General features: G+C 35.1%; 1 protein-coding gene across 3 annotated transcripts in view; it reads left to right on the plus strand.

Moving 5' to 3' along the window:
- Positions 1-27,164, plus strand: part of LOC150099476 (glutamine--fructose-6-phosphate aminotransferase [isomerizing] 2-like) — a 256,437-nt gene that overhangs the window by 123,990 nt on the left and 105,283 nt on the right. For all 3 annotated transcript variants that reach the window (XM_090404433.1, XM_090404434.1, XM_090404435.1), the window contains 5 exons: positions 7,174-7,312; positions 7,423-7,493; positions 15,838-15,930; positions 26,731-26,924; positions 27,019-27,139. In XM_090404433.1, the coding sequence (XP_090260559.1) occupies positions 7,174-7,312; positions 7,423-7,493; positions 15,838-15,930; positions 26,731-26,924; positions 27,019-27,139 (618 nt within the window). The remainder of the gene's footprint in view (positions 1-7,173; positions 7,313-7,422; positions 7,494-15,837; positions 15,931-26,730; positions 26,925-27,018; positions 27,140-27,164) is intronic.

Here is a 27,164-nt window from a genome sequence, read left to right on the forward strand (position 1 = left end):
TACTTCAAGTATGGATATGTATTCCTGACTGCATGCCTGGGCAGTTTTTTTACCACTGTGCTGTCATCACTGCTTGTTTCATGTAGCAGTTTTTCAAAGTAATTACTCCATACTTCAAGGATATCCTTTTCTCCCATTTTCATGTCACCTTTATCATCTCTAACTCCTTTTACAGCACTCTTTCCTCCATTCCTAAGCTTCTTCAACAGCCTCCAGAATATTTTGCCACCTTCTTGATATTTATTTTCTATATTCTTGCCAAAGTCTTCCCATGACTTTTGTTTAGCTAGTTTTACACAGTGTTTAGCATTCTTGCATTTGTCTCTGTATTCTCTAAGAGCACAAGCTGACTTATTTGACAGGAACTTTTGATATGCTTTCTTCTTTTCCTTCACTGCCTCTTTAACTTCCTGTGTCCACCAGGGAGTTCTGATTTTTTTATCCTTGCAGACAACCTCACCACATGACTCTCTGGCAGAATCAATCAGTGTTTTCTTCAGAGTTTGCCACTGAATCTCCAAGGTTTGATTCCTGTTCTCAAACTCATTCATTTTTTCTTCAATAATCTTTGTGTATTTTAGTCTACAGTTCACATCTGAGAGCTGCTCAACTTTTATTCACTTTAAAACTTTTTTACATGTTATTCTTTTCAAGATGAAATTCAATACCTCTCTTCTTAAAATTCTTAAATATGAAGAGAATCCAATTACTGATTGTTATGATTTCAGTCAATTAAGTATAGTGTGGATATTGTTATCTAAAGCTATTAAAGTTATATATCAATTCCATGCACAAAAGTTTTTGCAGAAACAACTTCTTGAGAAGAAAGGTAGAAATCTATTGATAAATCACATCAACAGATGTTTCTTGAGCTAAATGTTATATTCCTTATTGAAGACTGTGAGAGAGAGAGAGAGAGAGAGGTTGTTTCAAAGAACAGAGATAGATGGATGTAAAAAGAGGAAGAGAAATTAATTTGGTGGGTTCTGAACAATGAATGAATGAATGTTGACCGTCAGAGCTCATATTTTTAGTCTTAGGAGGAAGTAAACATTACCCATGAAAATATCTATAGAAGAGACATAAAGCAGAAACAGAACAGAAAATACTGGTGTGAATATTTCTCTCTCTCTCTAAGAGGAGTATTATTCCACTATAGTGTAACAATAATCTTGATCTTGAAATTTTATAGTCTGCAGTGGTTCTTAACCGCTGTTCCCCGGAACACTTGTGCTCCGTGAACTGGTTACAAGTGTTCTGCCAGTGAAAGATGTCACATGACACAGTTCTGAGTGAAACTGGCTACTCTGATTCTAACAACTGAAGACTGCTTTGTGAAATTTTAAAATTTCAAGGGAGCTGCGTGTAGGAATTTGTACGGGTGCTCCATCAATGGCAGGCTCTATTAAAGGATTTGTTACGCTTGCAAAGTACATAAACTCAGATATTATATCTATGCACTGTTTTTTGCACAGAGAATCTCTACTTTGAAAAACATTACTGGCAATATTAAAACCTGTACTAGACCAAGTTGTACATATGGTAAATTAAATCAAGTCAAGACCTTTAAAAGCACGCCTTTTAAAAAAACTTTGCATATCTATAGAAGCCAAGTATGAATCTTTGCTTTTGCACACTGAAATAAGATGGTTATCCAGGGGTAAAGTACTATTCTGAATTTTAGAACTGAAAATGTCTTCAAAATTATATTTGGTGTGCTAAAATGGCATATTCAGCATAAATAGCATTAATACAAGTATCCAAAGGAAAAATGAAAACATTTTGACATCCACTGATAAATTGTCAGCTTTTTAGAAAAAAAGTATTTCTTTGGAAAAACTGCATATCAGAAAAAAATACAGTAGATATGTTTCCTTTGTCCCATAATAAAAATGTTGAGGGCATTATTTCTGCTATAATAGAACATTTAACAATATTAGAAGAAAAGATTTCAAGTTACTTTCCGTCCTTAAATACACACAATTATGACTGATACAAAATTCATTTGGCACAGTTAATAAATCGAGTTGTGAATTTTCGTTACAAGAAGAAGAACAATTAGTTACCTTGTCAACGGATCGTACTCTAAAAACGAAATTCTCTGAAATAACTCTTTGGATTTTTGTCCTAGCCGAATACCCAGCTATCTCCATAAGGGCACTAAAAATTTTGTTACAGTTTTCAACATCATGTTTGTGTAAGCTTGGTTTCTCAATATTGACCAATATAAAAACTAAAAAGTGCGAAAGACTTACTAATATAGACAAAGAAATGAGGGTAACTATATCACATATTATACCTGATATTGCTGAAATTTGCAAAAGCCGACAAGTTCAAGTATCGCATTAAATAAGTTTCATTTTTATAAAAGGCAACTCAATGCATAATTTATTGTTATTTTTATGACCCTAATGCTTTTGGTGTTCCCCAAATTTTTCTTATAATCAAAAGTGTTCCATGACTTCGAAAAGGTTAAGAACCACTGTCTATTATTTTAAAATGAATGTATAAAGTAAATCATGGTTTTGATTTATTATATATAGGGAAATGATAAATCTCTATATTATCATCTTAAACATTTTTATTATACTTTTAAGCAGTGCTTTTTATCTGACAGTATGCAATGGTATGCAGTACCGACACCTTTTTTCTTACATTTTTAAAAATTTGCGATTTATTGACAGCAAAGTGCATTATAAATATTCCAGTAGGTGGTACTGTGTCCACGAATTGAATTTTCAGTTTTGATTACTCATAAGTTGGTACCCTGCTTTCCTGTTTCATAGGTTGGTACGTAACCGGAAACATGAAGTTGTGTTCACTTCTGTTTGCTTCCAATATCGGTTTATCAATTCCATATTCACTCTGCAACAGGCAGGTGTTCACGTGAGTTTTGAATTAATCTAAGTTAAATCAGTGCAATCATTGCTCAAAATGAGTAAAATAAGTAGGTACTTTATGCCAATGAGAAAAAAAGTAAGGCTGAAGAAGCAGAAATTGTTGAATCTACTTGTGATCCTGTAAAACAGAAAACGAGCAACGAAAATACACTTGGTGAAGAGGATCACGAAACCAAGACAAAATCCACGTGGTCAAAAGGAAGCAGCTTCTGATAATGATTAGCCCGAATGTTGGACATTTTTGCAGAAAAATGCCTTCTGCAAGAGAAACGAGTGGCTGTATGTCAAGAATAAAATGTTGGGCTGCAAAGCGTGTTGTGATGTCGGAAGTCTTGTCGTCAATAAACACATGGGAATGAAAATTTTAGCAGAGTGGTCAAATGGTAAAATCAGTCATTTTGGAGAATCTCACAAGCAACAGTTAATGTCATTAAGAAAAAAGATTTAAGATCATAAGGAGAGTGCAGCGCACAAAGCATGCCAACAAAGCGAGACTACGAGGGTATATTGGAGGATATGTTAAAAGTGTGGAAGTTGTTGTAATAACATCTTCATGGTGAGAACTGGCACTTTTTTTTCCAGAAAACAAGCACTGCTCTTAAGAGATTCTATTCTGTTAATATTAGGTATTCTAATATCTATGCTATTATGTTAATTATATGAGTAATATCTTGTTAGAATGTATATTAAAATTATTTTTAAAAATCAAAGTCAAGAGATAATTAAGTTATGTTGTAATGAATAAAAAGTGTATATATGGTCAATTGGTAGAGCCTCTGCTGCTAATGGCGGGCAAAAAGTTAAGCAAGTTTGAGCGCGGTAGTTGGAAAGGGACAATCGTTCGATACTGTTAGCACTCTCCTTCAATGAGTCTTTGCACTCACTGAAGGTGTCACATAATAATAATTATTAAAGGTACAAAGCTGGATAACAAAGATGGTTTCAGGACTGTACAATGATAGTTATGAGGATTGGCTGAGGGAATGTGGACTGCAGAGTTGTGGATAGAAGAAGGAGAGGTAATATGATTGAGACTTTTAAACTGTCGAGAAGTGGTTACAGGGTTGACACTGGGGAGTTCTTTCACTTGGTTGAACAGCAGGAAGGGGTGATGACAAGAGGCCATCCCTGGAAGTTACGAAAGGAAACTGTGAGAAAGAGGGTGAGGATTGGTTTCTTTGTGTGAGGGTGGTTGAACCATGGAATGCATTGCCTTGATGGAGTGGTGAGAGCGAGAACGGTCAATGAGTTCAAGGAGTGGTATGATAGACTTTGTTTCTTAGTGGGGGGACCCCCCCCTCGATGAGTCTTGATAGACTTTGTGTTTCTTAGGAAGGACCTCACACGATGAGTCTTTTGACTCCATGGAGGTCTGAATAATAATAATAATATGCTTGTCTTTTTAGCTCAGTTTGTTTACAGTAAAAGCTGCAGGTTGCAATACCATATGAGGGTTAAATGTTTGTAAAAGTCTGAACAAGATTCTGTAGTTACTTGGTTTTTTTTTAGGGGCCTTACTATCTAAGCAGATAGCATATCCACTCTGCAACAAACAGTCTATGGGTTTCAATCCCAATATGGGCATAATATATGCTATCTACCACTAATCCTTTGGACACTAACAATTTACAATTGATTCCAGAAGGTGGACCCTAATATTGGGTATGTCCACCTTTGACTACCTCCTGCACCCTTTGAGGGAGGCTTTCCACTAATGTGTGGCAGATATCAGGTGGAATTTGTCTCCGTTCCTCCATCAGAGTAGCTCTGAGTTCAGCAACAGATCAGGGATGTGCTGCTCTGGACCTCAAACACCGCTCCAATTCTCCCCACAGGTGTTCAGTGGGGTTGAGGTCAACAAACATATGTTTCCATAAAAACTGCACAGTGTAGGCAGCACCTGATTATCCAGAATATCAAGATACTGACTGCCTTCATGGAACCATGGCTAGCAACCAGTGGTCCCACTCCAAACCTGCTGAATTCATCCCACACCATTACTCCTCCACCACCAAACTTTATTGTGGGTACAACATTTTGTGGTAATAAGCGTTCACCAGGCTGCCTCCACACCTGCCATCAGACTGGAAACAGGTGAACCTTGATTCACAGCTCCAATCGATTTCCACTGGACAGTTGACCAGTTCACATGCTCTTTGCACCAGGCCAAACGAGCCACCTTATTTGTTGTTATGATGTTTGGCTTGTGTACTGCTGCTCTTTTATGGAAACCCAGTAAACGAAATTCTTTTCATACAGTATTAATGCTCACTGTGGTGTTACTGGCACTCTGGAACTAGGTCTTGGGGTAATAATAATCATGGTTGGTCTGTGCTGATTGTAGCCAGTTTTTGCATGCCACCTGTTTTAGCACCCTCTAAAACAGGTCCCTATCAGTCATTTTCGGCAGGTGCCCTGGGTGTTTTCCTGCACTAATGATGCCAGACCATCTTCATTTGTTGATCACATTGCCAATCTGATATTGGAAGAACATCTGACCATATTTCTTGTATATAACTTATATCTAGTTTCTTTTTTCTTGATTTTTACCTATTATTCCCTGTATAATTTGCCTATTAAATTTAAGCTGTTCTCATTTTTTAATGTATCCTAATTTGTTGTAAATAATGTTGTACCAATTACTCACTACTGTACCACTTGTGTTTGGATATGAAATAAATAAATAAATCGCCAACTGTTGATTTTGGATGCTCAAGTTGAGTGGCAATAGTACATATGGACATGCCACTAGTGTGATAGTCAATGATGACACCTCTAAGTCACTGAGTTCACATCGTGTTGCTATACCCCCTGTATTCAACTATTTCGATGAAATACTGCTTCCTACTATCTGTACACTGATTTTTATGTTATTAAGAAACCTGGAATGTTCCATAACTTCAAATAACCAGATAATTATTGGTAGATAGCATATATTTGTGAATGTGTTTAAGTGGTAGATTCATTTCCCTGTGTGAGACCACCATCCTTCTTGTCTGAAGCCTGAAGTGGCTTGGGAAAATTCCATGAAACTTCTTGGAAAATTTCTGGATACTCACAATACTAATATACAATAGGTTGACAGCCTTTCATAGGTGGGATTTACATAAAGAAAATAAATTAAATAAAAATAAACAGGGATTATTTTTATGTGTGAACCAAAATTCTTCACTATATTAAATCAAAATTGGAGAGGAGAAAGCAGCTTATCATTTTCTGAGAAATTAAACAGTAACATGTTGGTCTGTTTTATAATATATGTTCAGAAAGTTTTATCTGATTTTCTTCTATTGTTATCTTCATCTAATTTGCCTTACTAGAGTATATATTGGTGCTTTTGTATCTTTGTGGTAGCACTTCATGTCCATAATGTTAGACTACTAATAGAAATGTTAGATTCTAGTTGCCTACTAGAAAGAACTTATTCTAAGCCTTTGTCTTTTAGTTTTCAAGTAGTTGATCTTTGGCAAAGGCAGTTATGTTTTTTTTTTACAGAAACTTGTGTTTAATCCTTGTTTAACTTAAAAAAAAAATTGACCATGGAACTTGCACTATTTTAAAAGACAGTAATATACCTTATTTCAAACAGGGCTTAGGAATACACGATGGTAACAGTTGTCTGCTGTATTCTCATGCCTGAAGTCTTCAAATCATCAGGTCAGCCACTGAGGATTAAGGCTAGACTTACTGATTTTTAAAGCTTGGTTAGAATTAAAAAAAGTTCTGGATACTTCATTTGAGACATAAAGGATGTTATAGAATTTATTTATTTATTTATAGTGTTTGCTATATATACATCAACCATGTTTTTGTATATTTAAAAAAAATCAATTTTCTTTAAGGAAGTCAATTTCATAACTAAAATAACTTTATGGTCAATGTTCACAGATGCATCAAGTGTCTAAGAGCAATTTATTGATGCATTTCATTAAACAATGCCTCACAATTTTCCTAAGCCATTGAAAGTTTGATGTGGACTATTAGAGAATTATGTTACTTGTCTGATTTTTAGATTTCTGGAAACTTGATTGTTGTTTGGAGTTGAACACTATCAAACAAGAATGATTATTGGGGGGGGGGGTATTCTTTGAATAAAATTGATGTTTCACATTAAACATTTTTGGATATAAAGCAAAATATTTTCTTTGTATCATAAAACAATTACTTTCTTTATAGCTTTTTTTTTTCTATTGTTGTAAGACCGGTATCTATTTTATTAAATTGTTAATGTGAAAAAAAAAATTGGTATAAGAAAATATCCTTTTGCTTTTAGATCATCGTCCTCGCCAAGCTGCCAACTTGCCATCAAATTCTGTAAAGCCACAAGGTATTCAACGTTCAGATTCTACTACAGAATTTCATCCTGTTGGAGAGGAAAAAGAAGTAGAATATTTCTTTGCTTCTGATGCCAGGTGTTCATCTCTTTCTTTTTCCATTTGAAAGATTGAAAAAAAAAAAAGCTTAAAAATGCATTAGTTTTCTTATTTTCAGGATTTTGAAATATTTTATTTTCATTTTTCAGTGCGATAATTGAGCATACCAACCGTGTGATTTTCTTGGAAGACGATGATGTAGCTGCAGTAATGGATGGCAGTAAGTGTTACATTTTACTTCAGAAATCCTTCTGGATTCAGAATCCCAAAATTTAGTTCTTGGGAAAGATATGTGGTGATATTTGGTAGTTCTGCTGTTTTCTTCTTTTTTTTTTTTTTTTTTTAAATGTCTGCAATAATTTTCTTAATTAAATCCAAATTATATAGTACCTTACTAATTATGCTTAATTTTCTCCTTTCCTGTCTTGAAGAAAAATTTTTGTAATTTTTTTTTCTACATGACAAGGTATCATTTAATTTCTTATAGCAGTGCAATTCAGTTTGAGTTTCTGTCCATTTTTTTTTTTTATTCATTGCATGTTTGAATTACTGCCAATGCTTTTTTTATAATATACAGGTGACCCTTGTGTAACACTGATGTTAGGTTCCATAGAAATGCCACGTTATTTACTTGCATTTTATGATAAGGTAACAAATGTGTTAGTTAAGGGAGAACCACATGCAGTGATATACTTTGACTTTGCAAAAGCATTTGATAATTTGGTGTACAAGCTGCAGGGGATGGAAAGAGATAGTATATTGTAGAAAGTTTTTTTTTTTTTTTTGCCTTGGGTTTATTATACATTTAAAGATACCAAGAAATTTTATACCTGGTTTTAATCCTTTTCCCAAGTATAAATTTTCTTGGTATCTTTAACGTATAATAAATCCAAGGTAAAAAAAAATTTTTACATCTTTCTCTCATCCAGAGATTTTTATTAATAAGATCATGCACCTTTTTGGCTACTTGTATACGAGTTATATATATTCTGCATTACTTCAACTTTCATATCTCTCCCGTGTCTGACTCCCACTGATCTACAAGTAGCTCTGACATGAATATATTTCACACACAAAACATTGTTTTGCTTCCTTGGGAAAAGGATTAAAACCAAGTATAAAATTTCTTGGTATCTTTAACAGATAGTATATTGGATTGGCGATTGGCTCTCTAATATCAAGTTGTTTATGATGGAGCAGTGTCTCAAATAAGGAGAATAACCAGTGGCATGCCCCTAGGGTTCTATTTTTGCCACCACCTGCTGTCCAATTTGTTTGTAAATGTTGTTTTAAGGATACTTGCGACATAAGACTGAATGATATAATCACGTAATCACAAGAAAGATATTTATTTAACCAAATATTTCGGTCTGGAAATAGCAGACCATCGTCGGTGGTATTACAAGAACAGTTTAAAAAAAATATACAAGCTAGAATACTAACAATAGATCGTTGAAATTAGAACATGCCGCGTGATGTTATATCACTAAGTATGAAACGAAATATTTTGAAGTAGAAACATGATTGAATTTGCTATAAAAAAAAAAAAATAAATAAATAAATAAAAAAAATAAAAAAAAAAAAAATTAATGAGTAATCTTGATTAGGCTTTCCTAGATTTTTGATATAGATATGCAGTCATTACGATTCAGGTTGGGATGATGGAGCAAGGCCTCCACGCTTTCCTTGAACAAACGTTCGAACCTATAACGGGATCTATGTAAGAGGCGCGTTTTGGACCAAAGGATGCTGTGGTCAGTTTCAATCCCGTGTTGAGCCAAACCAGACTTTTCAGGTTTATTGTGAAGAATGGATGATTGATGTTCTTGGATTCTTTTTTCAAGAGAACGTCCAGTCTGTCCAAAGTAAGAACATCAATCATCCAATCATCAATCATCAATGTCCAAGAACATCAATCATCCATTCTTCACAATAAACCTGAAAAGTCTGGTTTGGCTCAACACGGGATTGAAACTGACCACAGCATCCTTTGGTCCAAAACGCGCCTCTTACATAAATCCCGTTATAGGTTCGAACGTTTGTTCAAGGAAAGCGTGGAGGCCTTGCTCCATCATCCCAACCTGAATCGTAATGACTGCATATCTATATCAAAAATCTGGGAAAGCCTAATCAAGATTACTCATTAATTTTTTTTTTTTTTTTTTTTTTTTTTTTTTTTTTTTTTTTTTTTAATAGCAAATTCAATCATGTTTCTACTTCAAAATATTTCGTTTCATACTTAGTGATATAACATCACGCGGCATGTTCTAATTTCAACGATCTATTGTTAGTATTCTAGCTTGTATATTTTTTTTTTAAACTGTTCTTGTAATACCACCGACGATGGTCTGCTATTTCCAGACCGAAATATTTGGTTAAATAAATATCTTTCTTGTGATTACGTGATTATATCATTCAGTCTTATGTCGCAAGTATCCTTAAAACAACAAATTCTTATCCTTCGCGGGGAAAATGATACCAAAATAACTGGTAAATTAGGAAAACTTTCAGTTATACAAGGTAGGTTACGAGCAAAGATTAATTTCTTAAAAAAGTGCCGCGACAACAAGATTATTCCCAATTTCGCTAAGATTAAAGAAACAATAAAATCTCCTGGAGCTCATAATATTTACCGGAACACAAGTTTATCTCTAATCCGTAATCAACTTAAAGCTGCTAAACGTGATCTTGCTATTCACAGTCATCAGACTTCTGATTTACGCACCTATATATCCACAAATTTGGATCCACATCTTTCTCACATAGTTCTAAATGTAGCTAAACGTTCTACTCAACGTGCTTATAATAAACTAAGTCAACATCTTAACCGTAAATATGAGGCTCTTTCGTCTAAACAATCCAAGCCATTCATAACTCCAGATAATTGGATTGTAAATATATCCGGACGTCCATTGACTAAAAGCGAAACCCTCATCCTTTCAAAAGGACATGATTTTTCTATTGTTCCAAATAAAATACCATATCTAGATTTCCTAGTTAACATTGAAAGGAATCTTCATCATCTAACCAGCGATAAAGCTAATGCTCTTCGCCTAGAAGTCGCTTCTTCTCTACTTAAGGCTAAACTTCCTCCTTCTAACATATCTCCTTCTGAAATGAAATCTTTACAGTCCTTGAGAAAAAATAATCACCTCATTATCACTAAAGCTGACAAGGGAAAAGCAACAGTAGTTATGGACTCAGTAAATTACAGAAGAAAACTTTCTCTTTTGCTTCGAGATCGCTCCACATATCAAGAAATTGATTATAATCCAACCAACAGACAACTAAAGAAATTAAATTCTCTCCTTGATGAAGTCATCAGTTTGGATAAAGACACAATTGAAAGACTTAAAACTCATTTTGCAAGACCTCCTAGATTTTATGGCCTTCCAAAAATCCATAAGATTGACTATCCTCTTCGTCCAATAGTAGATTGCATTGATTCTCCTACTTACCGTATAGCCAAATATCTAGCTAAATTACTGAAATCTTACATTGGCAACTCGAGTTCTTTTTTAAAAAACTCCTCAGATTTCTTAGAAAAATTAAAAGATGTCTCATTACAACCTACAGATCTTATGGTTAGTTTTGATATAGAATCTTTATACACCAATGTACCTCTTAAGGAAACTTTAAAACTACTTGCTGACATCTTTCCTCAAGATATTATAAAACTATTCGATTTCGTTATACATTCTGGTTATTTCATATGTCAAAACAAATTTTATAGCCAAGTAGAAGGAACAGCCATGGGAAGTCCTCTTTCTCCAGCTTTAGCCAACTTTTATTTAGAACATTTAGAAAAAGTCCTCTTCACATCTAGTTTCCCTCTACCATCTTTTTGGGTAAGATATATAGATGACATATTTGCTATTTGGCCTCACAGTAAAAACACTTTATCTTCCTTTTTAAACAGTATTAATTCCTTACATCATCGCATAAAGTTTACTATGGAATTAGAAGAAAACAACCAGTTATCTTTTTTAGACGTTCTCCTCATCCGATCATCTTCAAATATTCTTACAACTACAGTATACAGGAAACCAACATTCACAGGTCGTTATATTCTGAAAGAATCAGCCCATCATCCATGTCAAAAAACAGGAATTATAAAATGTCTCATCAAAAGAGCCAAAACTAATTGTTCTACTTTTGATTATCTACAGAAAGAACTTTCTACTATCCAGCAACACATGAAACTCAATGGCTTTTCTGAAAAAAGTATTCAACGTCTTCTTACATCTTATAATCCTCCACAAAACAACAAAGATTCAATACGTCGAGTACCTATTCCTTATATCTCCGGTATTTCAGAACCTATCGCAAGAATTTTGAAGAAATATGATTTAACAGCTACGTATTCTCCTATTAACAAATTGTCTTCTCATTTTCCTTCTCCTAAAGACAAACGCTCAACTTTATCTCTTCCTGGAGTTTATCAAATTCCTTGCAACTGTGATCTCTCTTACTTTGGACAGACTGGACGTTCTCTTGAAAAAAGAATCCAAGAACATCAATCATCCATTCTTCACAATAAACCTGAAAAGTCTGGTTTGGCTCAACACGGGATTGAAACTGACCACAGCATCCTTTGGTCCAAAACGCGCCTCTTACATAGATCCCGTTATAGGTTCGAACGTTTGTTCAAGGAAAGCGTGGAGGCCTTGCTCCATCATCCCAACCTGAATCGTAATGACTGCATATCTATATCAAAAATCTGGGAAAGCCTAATCAAGATTACTCATTAATTTTTTTTTTTTTTTATTTTTATTTTTTTTTTTTATTTATTATTTTTTTTTTTTTATAGCAAATTCAATCATGTTTCTACTTCAAAATATTTCGTTTCATACTTAGTGATATAACATCACGCGGCATGTTCTAATTTCAACGATCTATTGTTAGTATTCTAGCTTGTATATTTTTTTTTAAACTGTTCTTGTAATACCACCGACGATGGTCTGCTATTTCCAGACCGAAATATTTGGTTAAATAAATATCTTTCTTGTGATTACGTGATTATATCATTCTTGTTTGTAAATGGTATATCATGTGGACTGACTGGGGATCTTCAGTTGTTTGCTGATGATGCAAAGTTGGGAGGAATTATAAGTAACACTGCTGATATTAATTCCCTTTAGGAAGTTTAGAATAGACTTTTGACTTGGACAGAGGAGTGGGATTATGGTTTTAATAATTGCAAGGTGTTTCATTTTGGAGTGCAGAAATAAAAGGCTCTGTACTATACTGTATATTGATGGTGCTATGCTGCAGGAAGTGGATGAGATTTGAGATTTGGGAGTGATGGTTAACAGTAGACTGATATTTGTAAATTTAGGGACACAAAAACACACGTGTTGAACAGATTATTTTATTAATTACTAATAAAATAGAACTTGACGTTTCGATCCCTGTATCGAGTTCATCATTGGAAGAATGCAAGTGTATAAGGAACCAAGCTACATGCCTACATGCCCTGTATATCAGTAAACTAAATCTACGTAGTCATTAACTACTTAGTCATCATTGGAAGAATACAAGTGTATAAGAAACCAAGCTACATGCCCTGTATATCGGTAAACTAAATCTACGTAGTCATTAACTACGTAGATTTAGTTTACCGATATACAGGGCATGTAGCTTGGTTCCTTATACACTTGTATTCTTCCAATGATGACCTCGATACAAGGATCAAAACATCAAGTTTTATTTTATTAGTAATTAATAAAATAATCTGTTCAACACGTGTGTTTTTGTGTCCCTAAATTTACATATATGAGTGCTGATCACCGTGTAACCTTAAAAGAAAGGAACAGTAGACTGAAGTTTAGAGGGCATGTTGCATGTGTTGTTGATAAGAATTGCTCTAACATGTAGGATATGGAAGTGGTTGTGTCATTGTATAAAGCACTGGTCAGATCACGCTTGGACTATTGTGCTCAGATTTGGTCACCTGGTTTTTACCATGATGTGAAAACATAGGCGAGCTTCTAGAGATGAGTGACTAAGACAATATCAGGACATTGGAATGCTGGCTATGGATAGAAGTTGAAGAAATGTGGATTGCAGATCTTGGTGGATAGGAGGAAAAGGTGATATGATAGATGTTTAAGTAGTGAGTTTATTGGTAAATAGTGGATATACTGTACTAAGTATAATAAATTTAGTTTAATCCTTTATCCAAGTGTGTGCAAACAAAGTTTGCACCTGAAAGTATCTTCAGGACTGGGGTAAAGTGGTACAACACCAGGAGACTCTTGCAAAGGTGGAGCAAGCTACCAACACTCCTATCTCAGTATCTCCCATAATGCAAAACACATCTCCTTGTGGATATGTATAATGTTATGCATTAAGGGAGGGGCCACTACCCAGACTAGTTTTGACCTTTATTGAGGTCTCTTCGGTGGGAGCCAGGCCCAAGTGGAGATACCAAGGCAGAAGCATTAGCAAGGTCATCTCCTCCTATAGGAGATGCCAAACGGTGTGCCACCTTTTTATTAAATTACTCTGGATTTAGAGAAAGATGTTGAAAGTTTATTTTTCACTTGGTCAGACTATAATAAATTTAGTTTAATCCTTTATCCAAGTGTGTGTGCAAACATCATAACAATGTATAACATTATACATATCCGCAAGGAGATGTGTTTTGCATTATGGGAGATATGGAGATAGGAGTGTTGTTAGCTTGCTCCACCTTTGCAAGGAGTCTCCCAGTGTTGTACCACTTTACCCCAGTCCTGAAGATACTTTCAGGCACAAACTTTGTTTGCACACACTTGGATAAAGGATTAAACTAAATTTATTATAGTCTGACCAAGTGAAAAATAAACTTTCTACTGTACTAAGTAATATTAATGTTAGTAGGGCAGTGGAGCTGGATAAGGTTTTTCACATGTTTGAAGGGAATGTTAGTGATGACCTGTGTGTTAAATTAATGAGTCTTGAAACTGGAAGACTCCCTAAGGAATGGAAGAAGATTAAGATACTGCCCTTGCAATTGGATATGATAAAATGGAAGCATCAGACCTTAGTCTAGTTTTCATTTCGTCTGTGGTTGTTAAGATTTTACAGAAATTAATCAAAATTTGTATACAAAATGGGAAAGTGTGAGGAGAGTATTATTTATGAAGATCAGTAATGATTTGTTGAGGGGGTGTTCTGATTTTAACAATTTCTCCTTTATAGTAATATAATGAAGTGTCTGAAGGAAAGGCATATACTGTAATTTTTCTTAAGCAGAAGCATTTAGCAGGATATCAAATTACAAGTTAATGTTTAAATTGCACTCTGTGGATTTGGATATCAGGCTGGGGATTGAGTTGGAAATTGTCTGTTTGATAGATATGAGTTGTGTATGAGAGAGTCCATCAGGGAGAAAGGTCACAGGTATGTTTCCACACAGCTTAAGACTGGGACCATTATTGTTCACCTTTTGTCAACAGTAGTACTAATGGATTGCATGCTTATTTGTTTTTGCACATATGAAATTGGGAAGGGTTATTAGTAATGTGGAAGTTATGACTCTTTATGAATAAACTGAAAAAGTGAGGGATTAAATGAGGATGCCAGTTATAATATAGTTTTTGAATTTTAGAATCACAGATGGGGAAGTTGAATGCTCTGTTCATGGAACTGTACTGGAGGAAATGAAGGAGTCAAAGATCTTGGGGTGATTGTGGATAGAAATTTGAAGTTTGAGACATACTGCAACAGTGGTGAAAAGATTTCTGTAGTACTGAGAAGGACACTGATTCAGAGATAAGGATGGTGTGATTCCGTTGCCTTGACAGCCCACATTTGGGTTACTCTGCTTGTTATCTGTTCACCTGGATTTGAAGAAAGATGCTTTAAAGATAATACCAAGTCAGGTAACAAAAAGGAAATAAGATCTGCACAATGCTGGCTGTTAGAACAGAATGAGGACATGTATTTCTTCAAGGTTTGGCAGATGGAATGTGGTGAGGGTGGGGAGGATATGTTTAAGCTGGAATGCATTCTGAGAGATATATATACACTGCATGATCATTGGGGAGAATTTTTCAAATGGTAAGACATGGGATCATTTCTGGAAGTTGTGCAAGCAAGACATAAAGTGAGAAGCAGTTTTTTTTTTTTTGCATGAAGCATGGTAGATATACATGAATTGCATTATCTGAGGAGATGGTTAGAGTTCAAGCAGTAAAGGAGTTTTGAGTGGTATAGTGTAATAGGTTTTGTGTTGTCTGCAACAGACATCCCACCACAATCTATTTCATGACTCCATGGAGATCCTGAACAATAATACTAATTCCAGGTAATTATTATATCACCTGGAATGCATTCTCTTGAGGATGCATTTCAAGTATATATGAGATGCTATGATAGTCTAGCACAAGATTTCATTACTGGTTTACAATCAGACTTTTCTTCTAAATTAGAAGAAAATTATAGTGGTGCAATTTGATCTTTTTGTAGGATCACTGTTAATAATTCTGAATTAAAAGTGAATTCTAAGATATATGAAAAGAAGAATGACCTTTATTTTGATTTATAAGAAAATACATATACAAATTAATTTCTTTCAGATCTTACAATTCATAGGTTGAAAAGAACTTTAGATGAATCAACAGCTAGAGAAATAATTACTTTAAAGATGGAAATCCAACAGATAATGAAAGGTATATATTTTATATTCTCATAAATATATTGCTTCCCTGTTTACTAAAAGATTTAAATTTTTACTATTTCTCCTTTTACTTTCTTTTCTCTGCTGTTTATAAAATGCTAAGATTTATAGGTATTTCAGCAATATTGAACAAGCCTCCAAATTTATTTATAGATATTGATCATATGATATCAGTCAGACTACTGTGGTTTAGTATGGAGATCATGTGATCAAAATGCTAAATTATATTCTTGTTTAATCCTTGATCCAAATGCTTACAAAGTTTGTTCATGAAATCCTGTATCTTCATGACAAGGCTGCTTGCATATAGAGACTGACTTCACATCAATTGCCTTAGTATCCCACAATTCAAAGCACACTTCCTTTCAGACAAGCACAATGATATGTAGTAAGGGTGGGGTACTGCTACCCAACTGGTTTGTACCTTTATTAAGATCTCAGGAGTGGTGGCCAGACTCAGAAAGATACAAAGGTTAACAGTTCTGCCACAATGAATTGGTTGGAACTGTAAACCAGTAATGAAATCTTGTGCTGGGCTATCATAGTATCCCATATATACTTAGAATACATTCCAAATATTTGTATGTTTCTTATAAACCATAGTGTATTGTTGAATGCTATTTGTAACCTTTTTTTGAATTATCTATAATTTGCAAATGTTTGAATCCAGTTTTTATAGTTCAGTAATGGGTACAGCTGTCCTATTTGCTTTTGAGTAGGCAAAATCCACATGAGCTGTAAAGATAGCCCTTTATCTAGTTGTACATCCTAAGTATTTGCCTACTGATTGCCATGGAATGGGGGTGCCAAACATGTACACTTGCTCCTTCAGGAACACTCATCTTCTTGTGAATAGAACTGCAGTGCTCTTGATTTCAATCATGAATCAATTCGCCATTTTTTCAGTTTGCTAATTTAGGTCACAAGAAGCAAATAATAATTATAATAATTAATCCAAGGTTAATCTTATAACAGCCCCTTACTAACTTTTACATCTCTATCATTTGGTAAGCAATGTCAGGATGCAAAGTATACACTTGGTGTGGAAACTTTAAAGGAAGTAGAGGAGATGAGAGAGAGATCTAGGAGTGATGGTGGACAAGGACCTGAAATTCAAGGACCACATTGCGCAAGTTGTGAAGACATCACATCAAATAATGGCAATGATGCAGTGGACCCTGACATGCAAAAATAGAGGTTATGATGCCATTGTATAAGGCCTTGATCAGGCCTCATATGGATTATTGTGCACAGATTTGGTCACCAGGTTTTCATGGGGATGAGGATATGTTGGATATGGTCCAGTGAAAATTCACAAATGTTGTCAGTGGTCTTTGGAATGGAGTAAGAGGACAGATTAAGAGAATGTAAGTTGCAAAGCCTTGTAAATAGGAAGAAGAGGGGAGGTTATGATGGAGATATATAAGTTAGTCAGGGGTTATCAGGTTGACATGGAAGAGATTTTTCATAGAATGGGAGAAGAGGGTAGAAAACAAGAGGCCACTGCTGGAAACTATATAAGGAGGATGTGAGCAGAGGAGTGAGGAGCAGGTTCTTTGCATGGAGAGTATTTGGCAAGTGGAATGCATTGCCTGAGTGTGTTGTGAATGTAGACACATTGAATCAGTTTAAAGCATGGTTGGATGACAATTGTGTGCAATAGTGTGTACCTCCCATGATGAGTCTAACTCCATGGAGATCAGATGTTAATAATAATAAAAAACATATCATCCCCTCTTCCTCCTATCCACTATACTCTGTAAATTGCATTCTCTCGACCTTTCTTCATATTCAACATTCCAGAGATCAGAAACTATTTTGGTCAATTACCTCTAGACCCTCTCTGAACACCACGTGACCAAATCTGTACATTAGTCCATATGTGGCCTAATCAGAGCCTATATATAATGGAACCAGAATATCCTTACTTCTACAAGTCAGTGTCCTCTGCATCATTGCCAGAATTTGTGTTGTCCTCACAATTTTGGCAATATGTCCTCCAAATTTTAGATCCTTATCCACCATCACCCCAAAAACTCTTATTTCCTCCATTTCCAACAGTATATCCCCACCAAGAGTAAATTCTACATACCATCTTTGTTTTCCAAATTTTAAAGCAATGCATTTCACAACATTGAACTGGCATCCCCATTCTTGTGTCCACACACTCAGTTTATTCAAGTCTTCTTGTAGGGCCACATCATCTGCTCTACTGCTTATAGTTCATCCCAACTTTGCATCATCTGCAAGCAACTGTATATCCTATTCAAATATTCTCCAATATCATTAACATACAGGTTAAGCAGCAGTGGCCCTAAAACAGAATCCTGAGGCACACACACCACTATTGACTTTGCTCTTCCAGGATATTGCTCCCTCATTCACAACTTGTTGATACCTATCAGACAGCCAATTCTAATCCAGTGCACTAGTCTAATATCCGGCCTCATCTGCTCTAGTTTGACTATCAACTTATCATGCAGTAATCTACCAAAAGCCTTAGTAAAGTCTAAGTATACTACTGTGTGTGTATCCATCTCCCACATTCAATGCTGCTGTCAACTTATTGTAATAAGCAAGTACGTTACTAAAACATGACCTCCCTTTAGCAAATCTGTGCAGTTCATCAAAGATAATGCCATTGTTGTCAAACCAATTCTGGATCCTGATTCTCACCAGACTTACTAACACTTTAACCATAACACCTGACACACAGATTGGCCTATAATTTGATGTTTGAATTCTGTCCCCTCCTTTATGAAATGGTACAATGTTGCCTTCCTTCCACTCCATTAGTACTTGACCCAATGTAATATTCATATTAAACAAATATGTCAAGGCAGATGTCAACTCCCAGACACATTCCTTCAGAATACATTGTGATATATCAACTCCCACAGTCTTATTAATATCAAGTTTAATTCCCCATATGCCTCTTTTTCACTCATAGTCAGTCTCTCCATCTCATCATCTCATCTGTTAACACTAAAAAGGAAATAACTTCTTCCAAGATTATTATACTTCCATAACAAGTTCTTATTTTCATTTATATTTTAACCTAATGTAAGCTAATGCAGGTTTGTGTGTGATGTATTTGTCATGATTAACTAGTATAAGGGCAGTTGACATTATTACATGTTGCCCTTCATGCAACTTGTAATAATGTAGTAATACCCTAATGTAGAGTACACTCATGTATGCATGCACACACACACATATCCTATTTCTCTGCTTTATGGTGAGTCACTTTCCAGACTGGCTTTGATCTTTCATATCCCACTGATGAGATGAGAAGTCATTGTGAGAAGTAAGAGTCAAGGAAGTGACTCATCAAATATAATATGATGGGATATAAAGAGCAACTTGTAACAATCTGAGCTGCCCTCATCATACTAATATTTTAAATATTATTATATTGAATATCTAGACATGAAGATACCTCACACACAGACTTTTATTATTTTTATACTAGATTAAAATATGGATGAAAACAAGAATGTGATTTCTTATCAAGTATTGTATTCAGTAAAACTTGCTACAACTCTTTTGTTCCAAGATGCTTCATTATTTACATCCACTACCTTGACAGAAAAAAATCGTTCTGATAACTGCATAAGTTATATTTAACTATAATTTAATATAATTAATATATATATATATATAATTAATATATATATATATATATATATATATATATATATATATACACACAGTAAAACCCTGTTTTTACGTTCCTGCAATTTACGTCATTTTCTGTTGGTCCTGTCTTAAGGCCTATTCTCACGATGTATTGTTTTCCCGCCATTAACAACTTGATGTGGACGTTATTTCCCGTAATATTGATTTCAGCGGAAATCTGCGCATTTCTGTTCTCAGGTGGTGTTGCTTTCGGCTGTAGTTTTGTTTCTGCCATCACAGTGACTTGCGCGCATGCAGCAGTACTGTAGTGATGAGCAATACCGTGATTTTTCAATCACACTACGAATTGATATTGCAGAATTTTTGCAACGTAATTTAGCGTGTGAAAGTTGCTTTCAAGTTGCAGTGGTGGATTATCCATGTTAGTAACATGGAGAAAAAAGACAGAAAATGTATTTGGTAGAAGAAAGATGGCAATTCTGCAACATGTAAATTGGCATGCCAGAACACGTGTGCATTTAGCATAAGATCTTGGACTCTCTGTGTCCACTTTGAACACGATAGTAAAAAAACAGGTCAAGCATTAAACTCAATGCAAAGCAATCTGGCGCTATCAAAAAAAAAAAAAAAAGCAAAAACAATCAACAATTAAAGATTTTTTTAAATAGATAAATGTAAGTGCATTGTAAATTCATTTATTTTCAGTTATTAAATTTTATAATTATGTAGACTGACATACTAGCAGTAAGTCATCTTTTAGCCTTTTTTAAATGTTTTTTTACATTTCTTGCTATTTACACTTTCTTGCTATTTGCACTTTTTTCCATCAGTCCCCTGAAAAGTGTAAAAAAAAAAGGGATTTTACTGTATATTTATTTATCTGGCACCATTGAATTACTTCAAGAAGAATTTCATTTAGATATTGTTAAGTTGTTTGATTTTGTAATACATTCTGGTTATTTTTTTATTTAAAAACAAATTTGTATCAAAAAATTGATGGAACAGCCATAGGCAATACTATTTCTCCTACTATTGCCAACTTCTTTATGGAAAACTTTAAACAATGTGATTTTGATGACATTTCATCTAGGCCTACACACTGGAATAGATATGTGGATTATATTTTTGTAACTTGGAATGGCTCTTCCTCTGAGTTACAGCAGTTTCTTTCTAAATTAAATGCGCTTCATCCTAGGACCCAGTTCACCTTAAAAGAAGTAAATAACCAATTAGCCTTTTTAGATTTCCTAATTCTTTATCAACCAGATCCTACATTTTTCAGTTTTTCGAAAGCCGATTCATAGAGGCCGTTATATCCACATTGAATCTCATCACCATCCTGGTCAAGGTTGGAACTATTAAGATTTTCATACATCATGCCCATTCTTTATGTTCTTGAGACGAACTTTTACAGAAAGAATTGAAACATATTGATTCCACCTTTTTATTTAGTGGTTTTAAGGATTCTTTCATAAAAAAAGCTTTGAACTGTTATGGTATCTCTACCTCTTCCAACACAGAAGAAAGTTTTAAAATCATTGAATTTTTTTGTTGCCTTTCACCTCATCAGAAAAATTTCCACCTTTCTCACTTCTCCTAAGAACAAGTTTCCACCTCTCAGTTACCTAGGCATCTGCCAGATTCTTGCCCTTGTAGGTTATATTATTTTGGTAAAAAGGAAGATCTGCTTTTATTTGTCTAGAAGAACACAAGTCTCATGTTAAGTACCATGATCCTGAACAGTCTGGGTTTGTGGAGCATGCTATTGAAACTAAACATAGACTTCATTGGAGCAAGACAAGAGCCCTTCATAAAAGTCATTCATCATAGAATATCTTAATAAAGAAACATGTGAAACTGTACTTCATTGTCCTTACTTAAACAGATCCTATGGTCTCCATCTCTCCCCTTTGTGGGAGATAGTACTTTTTAAATCTGCTAATCTTTTTAACTTTATTTTGTCTATGAATATATTTATATAATTATTCTTTCTTTTAAGGTTACATGGTGATCAGCACTCATATTTATGAATTTAGGGACACAAAACACACATGTTGAAAAGATTATTTTACTGATTAATAATAACTTGACGTTTCGACCCCTGTATTGAAGTCATCATCAGAAGGATGCATGTGTATAAGAACCAAGCTATATGTTGTACTAAACTAGATTAGTTAACAACGTAGTAATTTACCTGTATAGAGTGCAACAACATGTAGCTTGGTTCTTATACACATGTATCCTTCTAGGGTCGAAACGTCAAGTTATTATTTTATTATTTCTTTTATCTGAATCATCTCTTTTATTAGTATAAAAGAGATGATTCAGTGTACTAGCTGCGAAATGTACGCTTTGCAGAGTGCGGTCGGAGTGTGGTTAGATAATAATAAAGGAGTGAATGTGTGTAGAAAATGTAGGGAGAATGAGAAATTGAAGAGTATTTCGGATCGTGAGTGTGATATTTTTGTCAAACGTAAGAATGAAGAAAATAGGGATATGACAAGAAACAGTGAGGTTGTACCAGAGAATTGTGAGAGTGTGAATGATAGTATTAATGGTTTTACTGAGAATAAAAAAGATGAGATAGATGCAATGAGTGAGATCGCGTTGTTGAATGGTGCGATACAAAGGGCAAAACAGCAGCTAGCGCGTATGAGCAAAAGTCGATTGAATGAACCAGCCAATAATAAAAAGTATGACAGGAAAAATAGACGTATGAGTGTGAACATGAACAAAATGAAGGATAGAGTGCTGTATGGAGACTCGTTAGTACGAGGTGTGATAGTAGAGGATTTGATAAAATCGTAGCAACCTGGTGCAACCATAAAGGATGTAACTGAGTCTATTAGAGAGCAAAAGGAAAGGACGAAAGAAATTATTGTTGTGGCAGGTATGTATGATTTGAAAGGATACAAAATGGAAATGATAGAAGACCTGAATGAATTGTTTGAGGTAGCAAAAGAAAAGCATGAGAGAGTTAGAATGATTAGTCTTTTGCCACGGTATGACAGTGAAATGTTTAAAATGAGGGCCATAATTGTGAATGACTTTATGTGTGGGTTATGTATGACGAGTGGTGTGGAATTTGTGGACGTGTGGAGCGAGTTCGATGGGCGAAAGGGTCTATGTAAGATGGATGGCTTGCATTTGAATGGTTACAGTGTAAGAAGACTTGAGAAAGTGTTGCTGAATGTGGTGGATGTGCAAATTCAGGGAAACTAGATTTATTAAGGGTGGAGGGAGTAGATATACAGTCCTTAGGGAGGCAGTTGAATGTAAGAATGAATTTATGCCCGAGCAAATAAGGACAACAAATCAGAGTGGGATAGTTAATATAAGGCATCAAGGTAGGGTTGGGGCTAATGGGGGGTCTTAAATTCATGTACACTAATACTAGGAGTATTAGGAACAAGAAGAAAGAGTTTTTGGCCATGGTTGGCACTTCCAGACCACAGGTTATTGGTATTAGTGAAACATGGCTGACTGTAGATGATATAGCTAGTGGGATTGAATGTGATGGGTATAGTGTGTTCAGGAATGACAGGGAGAATAAAATGGGGGGAGGAGTATTGTTGATGATAGCTGATGAGCTGCAGCCAAGGAGAATAGAAGTTGAATTGCAGGATAGAGAAAAGAGCACATTTGAGGCCATTTGGTGTGAGATTGTGGCTAGCAGAACTAAATATACAATTGGGTACTGCTATAGACCAGGTGATGGAAAAGATGGTGGTGACAGTATGCACAAGCAAATAGAAGAAATGAGTGGAAGGAGGGTGATTATTATGGGAGATTTCAACTATGGTTGCATTCATTGGAGTGAGGAGAGGACACACGGGAGGAAGGAATTGGATTTTATGCAGTTATTAAGGGATAACTATCTGTGACAGTATGTAATGGAAAATACTAGGGGTCAGAAAGTGCTTGACCTAGTAATTACATCTGAGGATTTGGCTGTAACAAATATGACCACATTGCCACCAATCGGTGAGAGTGATCATAGGGTCTTGACTTGGGAGGTGGCTAAAGGTGTAGAATTTTCAATTAAGACAGGGTACATGCGGAATTATCGGGCTGGAAAGTATGACAAGCTTAGGAGTTTGATTGGCTCAGTGCCATGGCATGTACAACTGCAAGGACTAGAAGTTGATAGTGCATGGGAGGTAGTTAAGAAGTGTTTGCATGGAGCAATGGCTGACTGTATACTTAGAGTCCGAATAATAAATCAAGTAGGGGTTAAATGGATGAATAATACCATTAAGTTTGAGCTGCAAAAAAAAGAAACAACTATGGAGGGAATTTAAGGAGAAAGGTGACCGGCAGCACACGAACGGTATAAAGCGCAGGCCAGAAGGGTAACGAGTGTGGTAAGAAAAGCAAAAAAGGATTACGAAAGAACATTGGCCATGCAGGCTAAAGAGAATCCTACATATCTAAAAAAAAAAAACAATTTTTTAGATATGTAGCAAGTAAAAGGAAAAATGTACATGGCAGAATGATTTTAAAGAATGCCGATGGTAGGGAGGTGACTGAATCAGTTGATAGAGTTGAGTTACTGAGTGAGCACTTTGCAAGAATATATCATCCAGGTGGTGACATTGCAATGAATGTACCAGTAGATTATACTGGAATTGTGGTGAATGAAATGGAGGTAAGTAGTCTGTTGCATAACCTCAATGTCAATACATCTGTGGGATTGGATGGTATACCAGCTCATGTTGTACGAGAAGCAGCTAAAGAATTGTCAGTACCCTTGACCATTTTGTTTAATTTGAGTCTCAGGTCTGGGTTAGTCCCGAGGGGGTGGAAAGAGGGGAAAATAGTTCCACTGCATAAATGTGGTTCCAAGACTGCTGTTGTAAATTACCGACCGATTAGCATATCAGGAATCATTATCAAAGTCTTAGAGAAATTAGTCAAGAAAAGAATAAAGGATTGGATAGATGAAAATGGGATATTGTATGGGGGACAACATGGTTTTGTGAAGGGTAGATCATGCCTCAGTAACTTGCTCACTTTTTATAACACAGTGACGGCTGAACTGGATAAGGGTAATTGGTTTACAGTAATACTACTGGACCTTGCCAAGGCTTTCGATAGGATACCACATGGAACCCTAATCAGTAAACTGGAGCAGATGGGGGTAGATATAGGGTTGGTGAGATGGATAGGAGGGTGGTTGAAGGAGAGATACCAGAGAGTGGTTTATTCAGGAGTGGAGTCTAAAAGACATCTTGTGGCTAGTGGAGTGCCGCAGGGCTCTGTTCTTAGACCATTGCTTTTCAATTTGTTCATCAATGATATAGGAAAGGATATGAGAGGAAGTGTTCACTTGTTTGCTGATGATGCAAAGTTGGGTAGAGCAATTATGAGTGCACAGGATGTCAATATTTTACAGGATGATTTGGATAGTTTGGAGGAGTAGGCTAGGAAAAATGGATGTCAATTTAATGTGCCAAAGTGTAAGGTTATGCACTTTGGGGTGAAAAGAATAGCAGCAGTATATCGCATTGGTGGAACCGTACTCCAGGAGATTGATGAAGCCAGGGATTTGGGAGTGTTGGTGGATAGGGAATTGAAGTTTAGGGGGCACATTGCAAAAGTGACTAAAACAGCTCACCAAATCACTTGGCTTCTGAAAAATACTTTAACATGCAGAGACAAACAAGTTGTTGTTCCTCTGTATTGAGCCTTGATAAGACCCCATCTGGACTACTGTGCCCAGTTATGGGCACCAGGGTTTCTTTGTGATGGGGAGGAAGTGGAGAGGATCCAGAGACGAGTGACCAAGATGATAGCAGGTCTGTGGAATGAACCTTATGAGAATAGGTTGAAGATTTGTGGGTTGCAGAAATTGGTCATTAGGTGAAGGAGGGGTGATATGATTGAGACATCCAAATTACTGAAGGGCTTCTATAAGATTGATCCAGAAGATATTTTTGAAAATATGACTGGTAGTGGGAGGACTAGGGGCCGTGCATGGAAGCTGGGCAAGAGCGTGGTTGACAAGGGTGTTATAGCTAGGTTTTTTACTTGGAGAGTGGTGAATGAGTGGAATAAGCTTCCAGAGTCTGTTGTATGTGCTACGACCATGAATAAGTTCAAGGCAAGGTATGATAGATACTGTGTGAATGTCGAATAGTTGTTCTTGACACGATATTAGGGCCTCCCTCGAGAGTCTGTTGACTCCTTGGAGTTGCCTGGAACAATAATAATAATTATTAATCAGAATAATCTTTTCAACACATGTGTTTTGTGTCTCTAAATTCATAAATATGATTTATATAATTATGTTTAAAAAAATAAATTATGAAATCATTGACCTATTTTAGTTATCTTACATTAGCTACTCCAGTGACTTTTAGGATTGTCTGTTATTGTTTAATTGCCCTCCTGTGACTTTTATTCTGCATTAATAGTTTTTTATGTGAGTTTTCCTGTGTTTTTATAATTCTTTTCATTATGCCAATTCATGGTATTCCATTATTGAAACACATTTATATTTGTATATATCTGATTGGTCATTTGATTTATGCTCCGTTTGAAAATTATTTTTACATATTTGTTATAGTTTATGTTTACATTTATTATTTATGAAGCTTTTTTTTTGTATGAAACAGTACAGTTTCACCTGAAATTATTAGAAACCGTAATTATAGTCCTTTCTGATATTTTTATATGTGTAATACAGTTAATTTTTACTATAGTAATAGGGACCAAGGGAATAATTTGTTATAATTAAAATATTTGATGTAGTGAATTTCCTTTAGAATAACATTTGGGCCATGATTTGACTATATCATCAAAACCCAGCTAAATAAATCTGTGAAAGTTAATATTTTTGTCCTGCTGATAAACAGCGCTATTATCTTTAAATTAAAAAAAAAAAAAAAATTAGATGTTTTAAAGGAACATGTGCACTAAACATATATATTTAAAATTATTAAGATATATAGAAAAATGGAATTTATTAAAAACTCCAGTATGTTTCGTCCAGTGTTACATGAACATTGTCAGAGAAAAGAGAAAATCTGTTAACTACATTCAGAACATGAATCACTGTACATTCTACTTTTCTATGGATGTGTTAACTATCTTAAATATATAATATTAAAAAAAAATATAATTTTTTGCTCTTGTTTCTCCCCTCTTTCAGGCAACTATAGTTCTTTTATGCAGAAAGAAATTTTTGAACAGCCTGAATCAGTAATCAACACTATGCGTGGTCGAGTAAATTTTGAAACTGACACTGTAGTACTTGGAGGTATTAAAGATTATATTCCTGAAATTAAGCGGTGCAGAAGGCTCTTGTTAATTGGCTGTGGTACTAGCTATCACAGTGCTATAGCTGTAAGTTAGATTCTTTTCATTTCTATCAGTAATTTTTAATTTACTATTCAAAAATTTTCCCCTGTTTTATTAATAATTTTGTTTATCATTCTAGACGAGACAAATTTTAGAAGAATTAACAGAATTACCTGTGATGGTTGAACTAGCCAGTGACTTTTTAGATCGAAATACCCCCATTTTCCGTGATGATGTATGCTTCTTTATTTCTCAGTCAGGTATTTGCGTACTTTATTATTTTAT

Source organism: Typopeltis vanoorti, chromosome 14, assembly GCF_054136105.1.
Source record: "Typopeltis vanoorti isolate ZY-2024b chromosome 14, IOZ_Tvanoo_1.0, whole genome shotgun sequence".
NCBI classification, from domain to species: domain Eukaryota; kingdom Metazoa; phylum Arthropoda; class Arachnida; order Uropygi; family Thelyphonidae; genus Typopeltis; species Typopeltis vanoorti.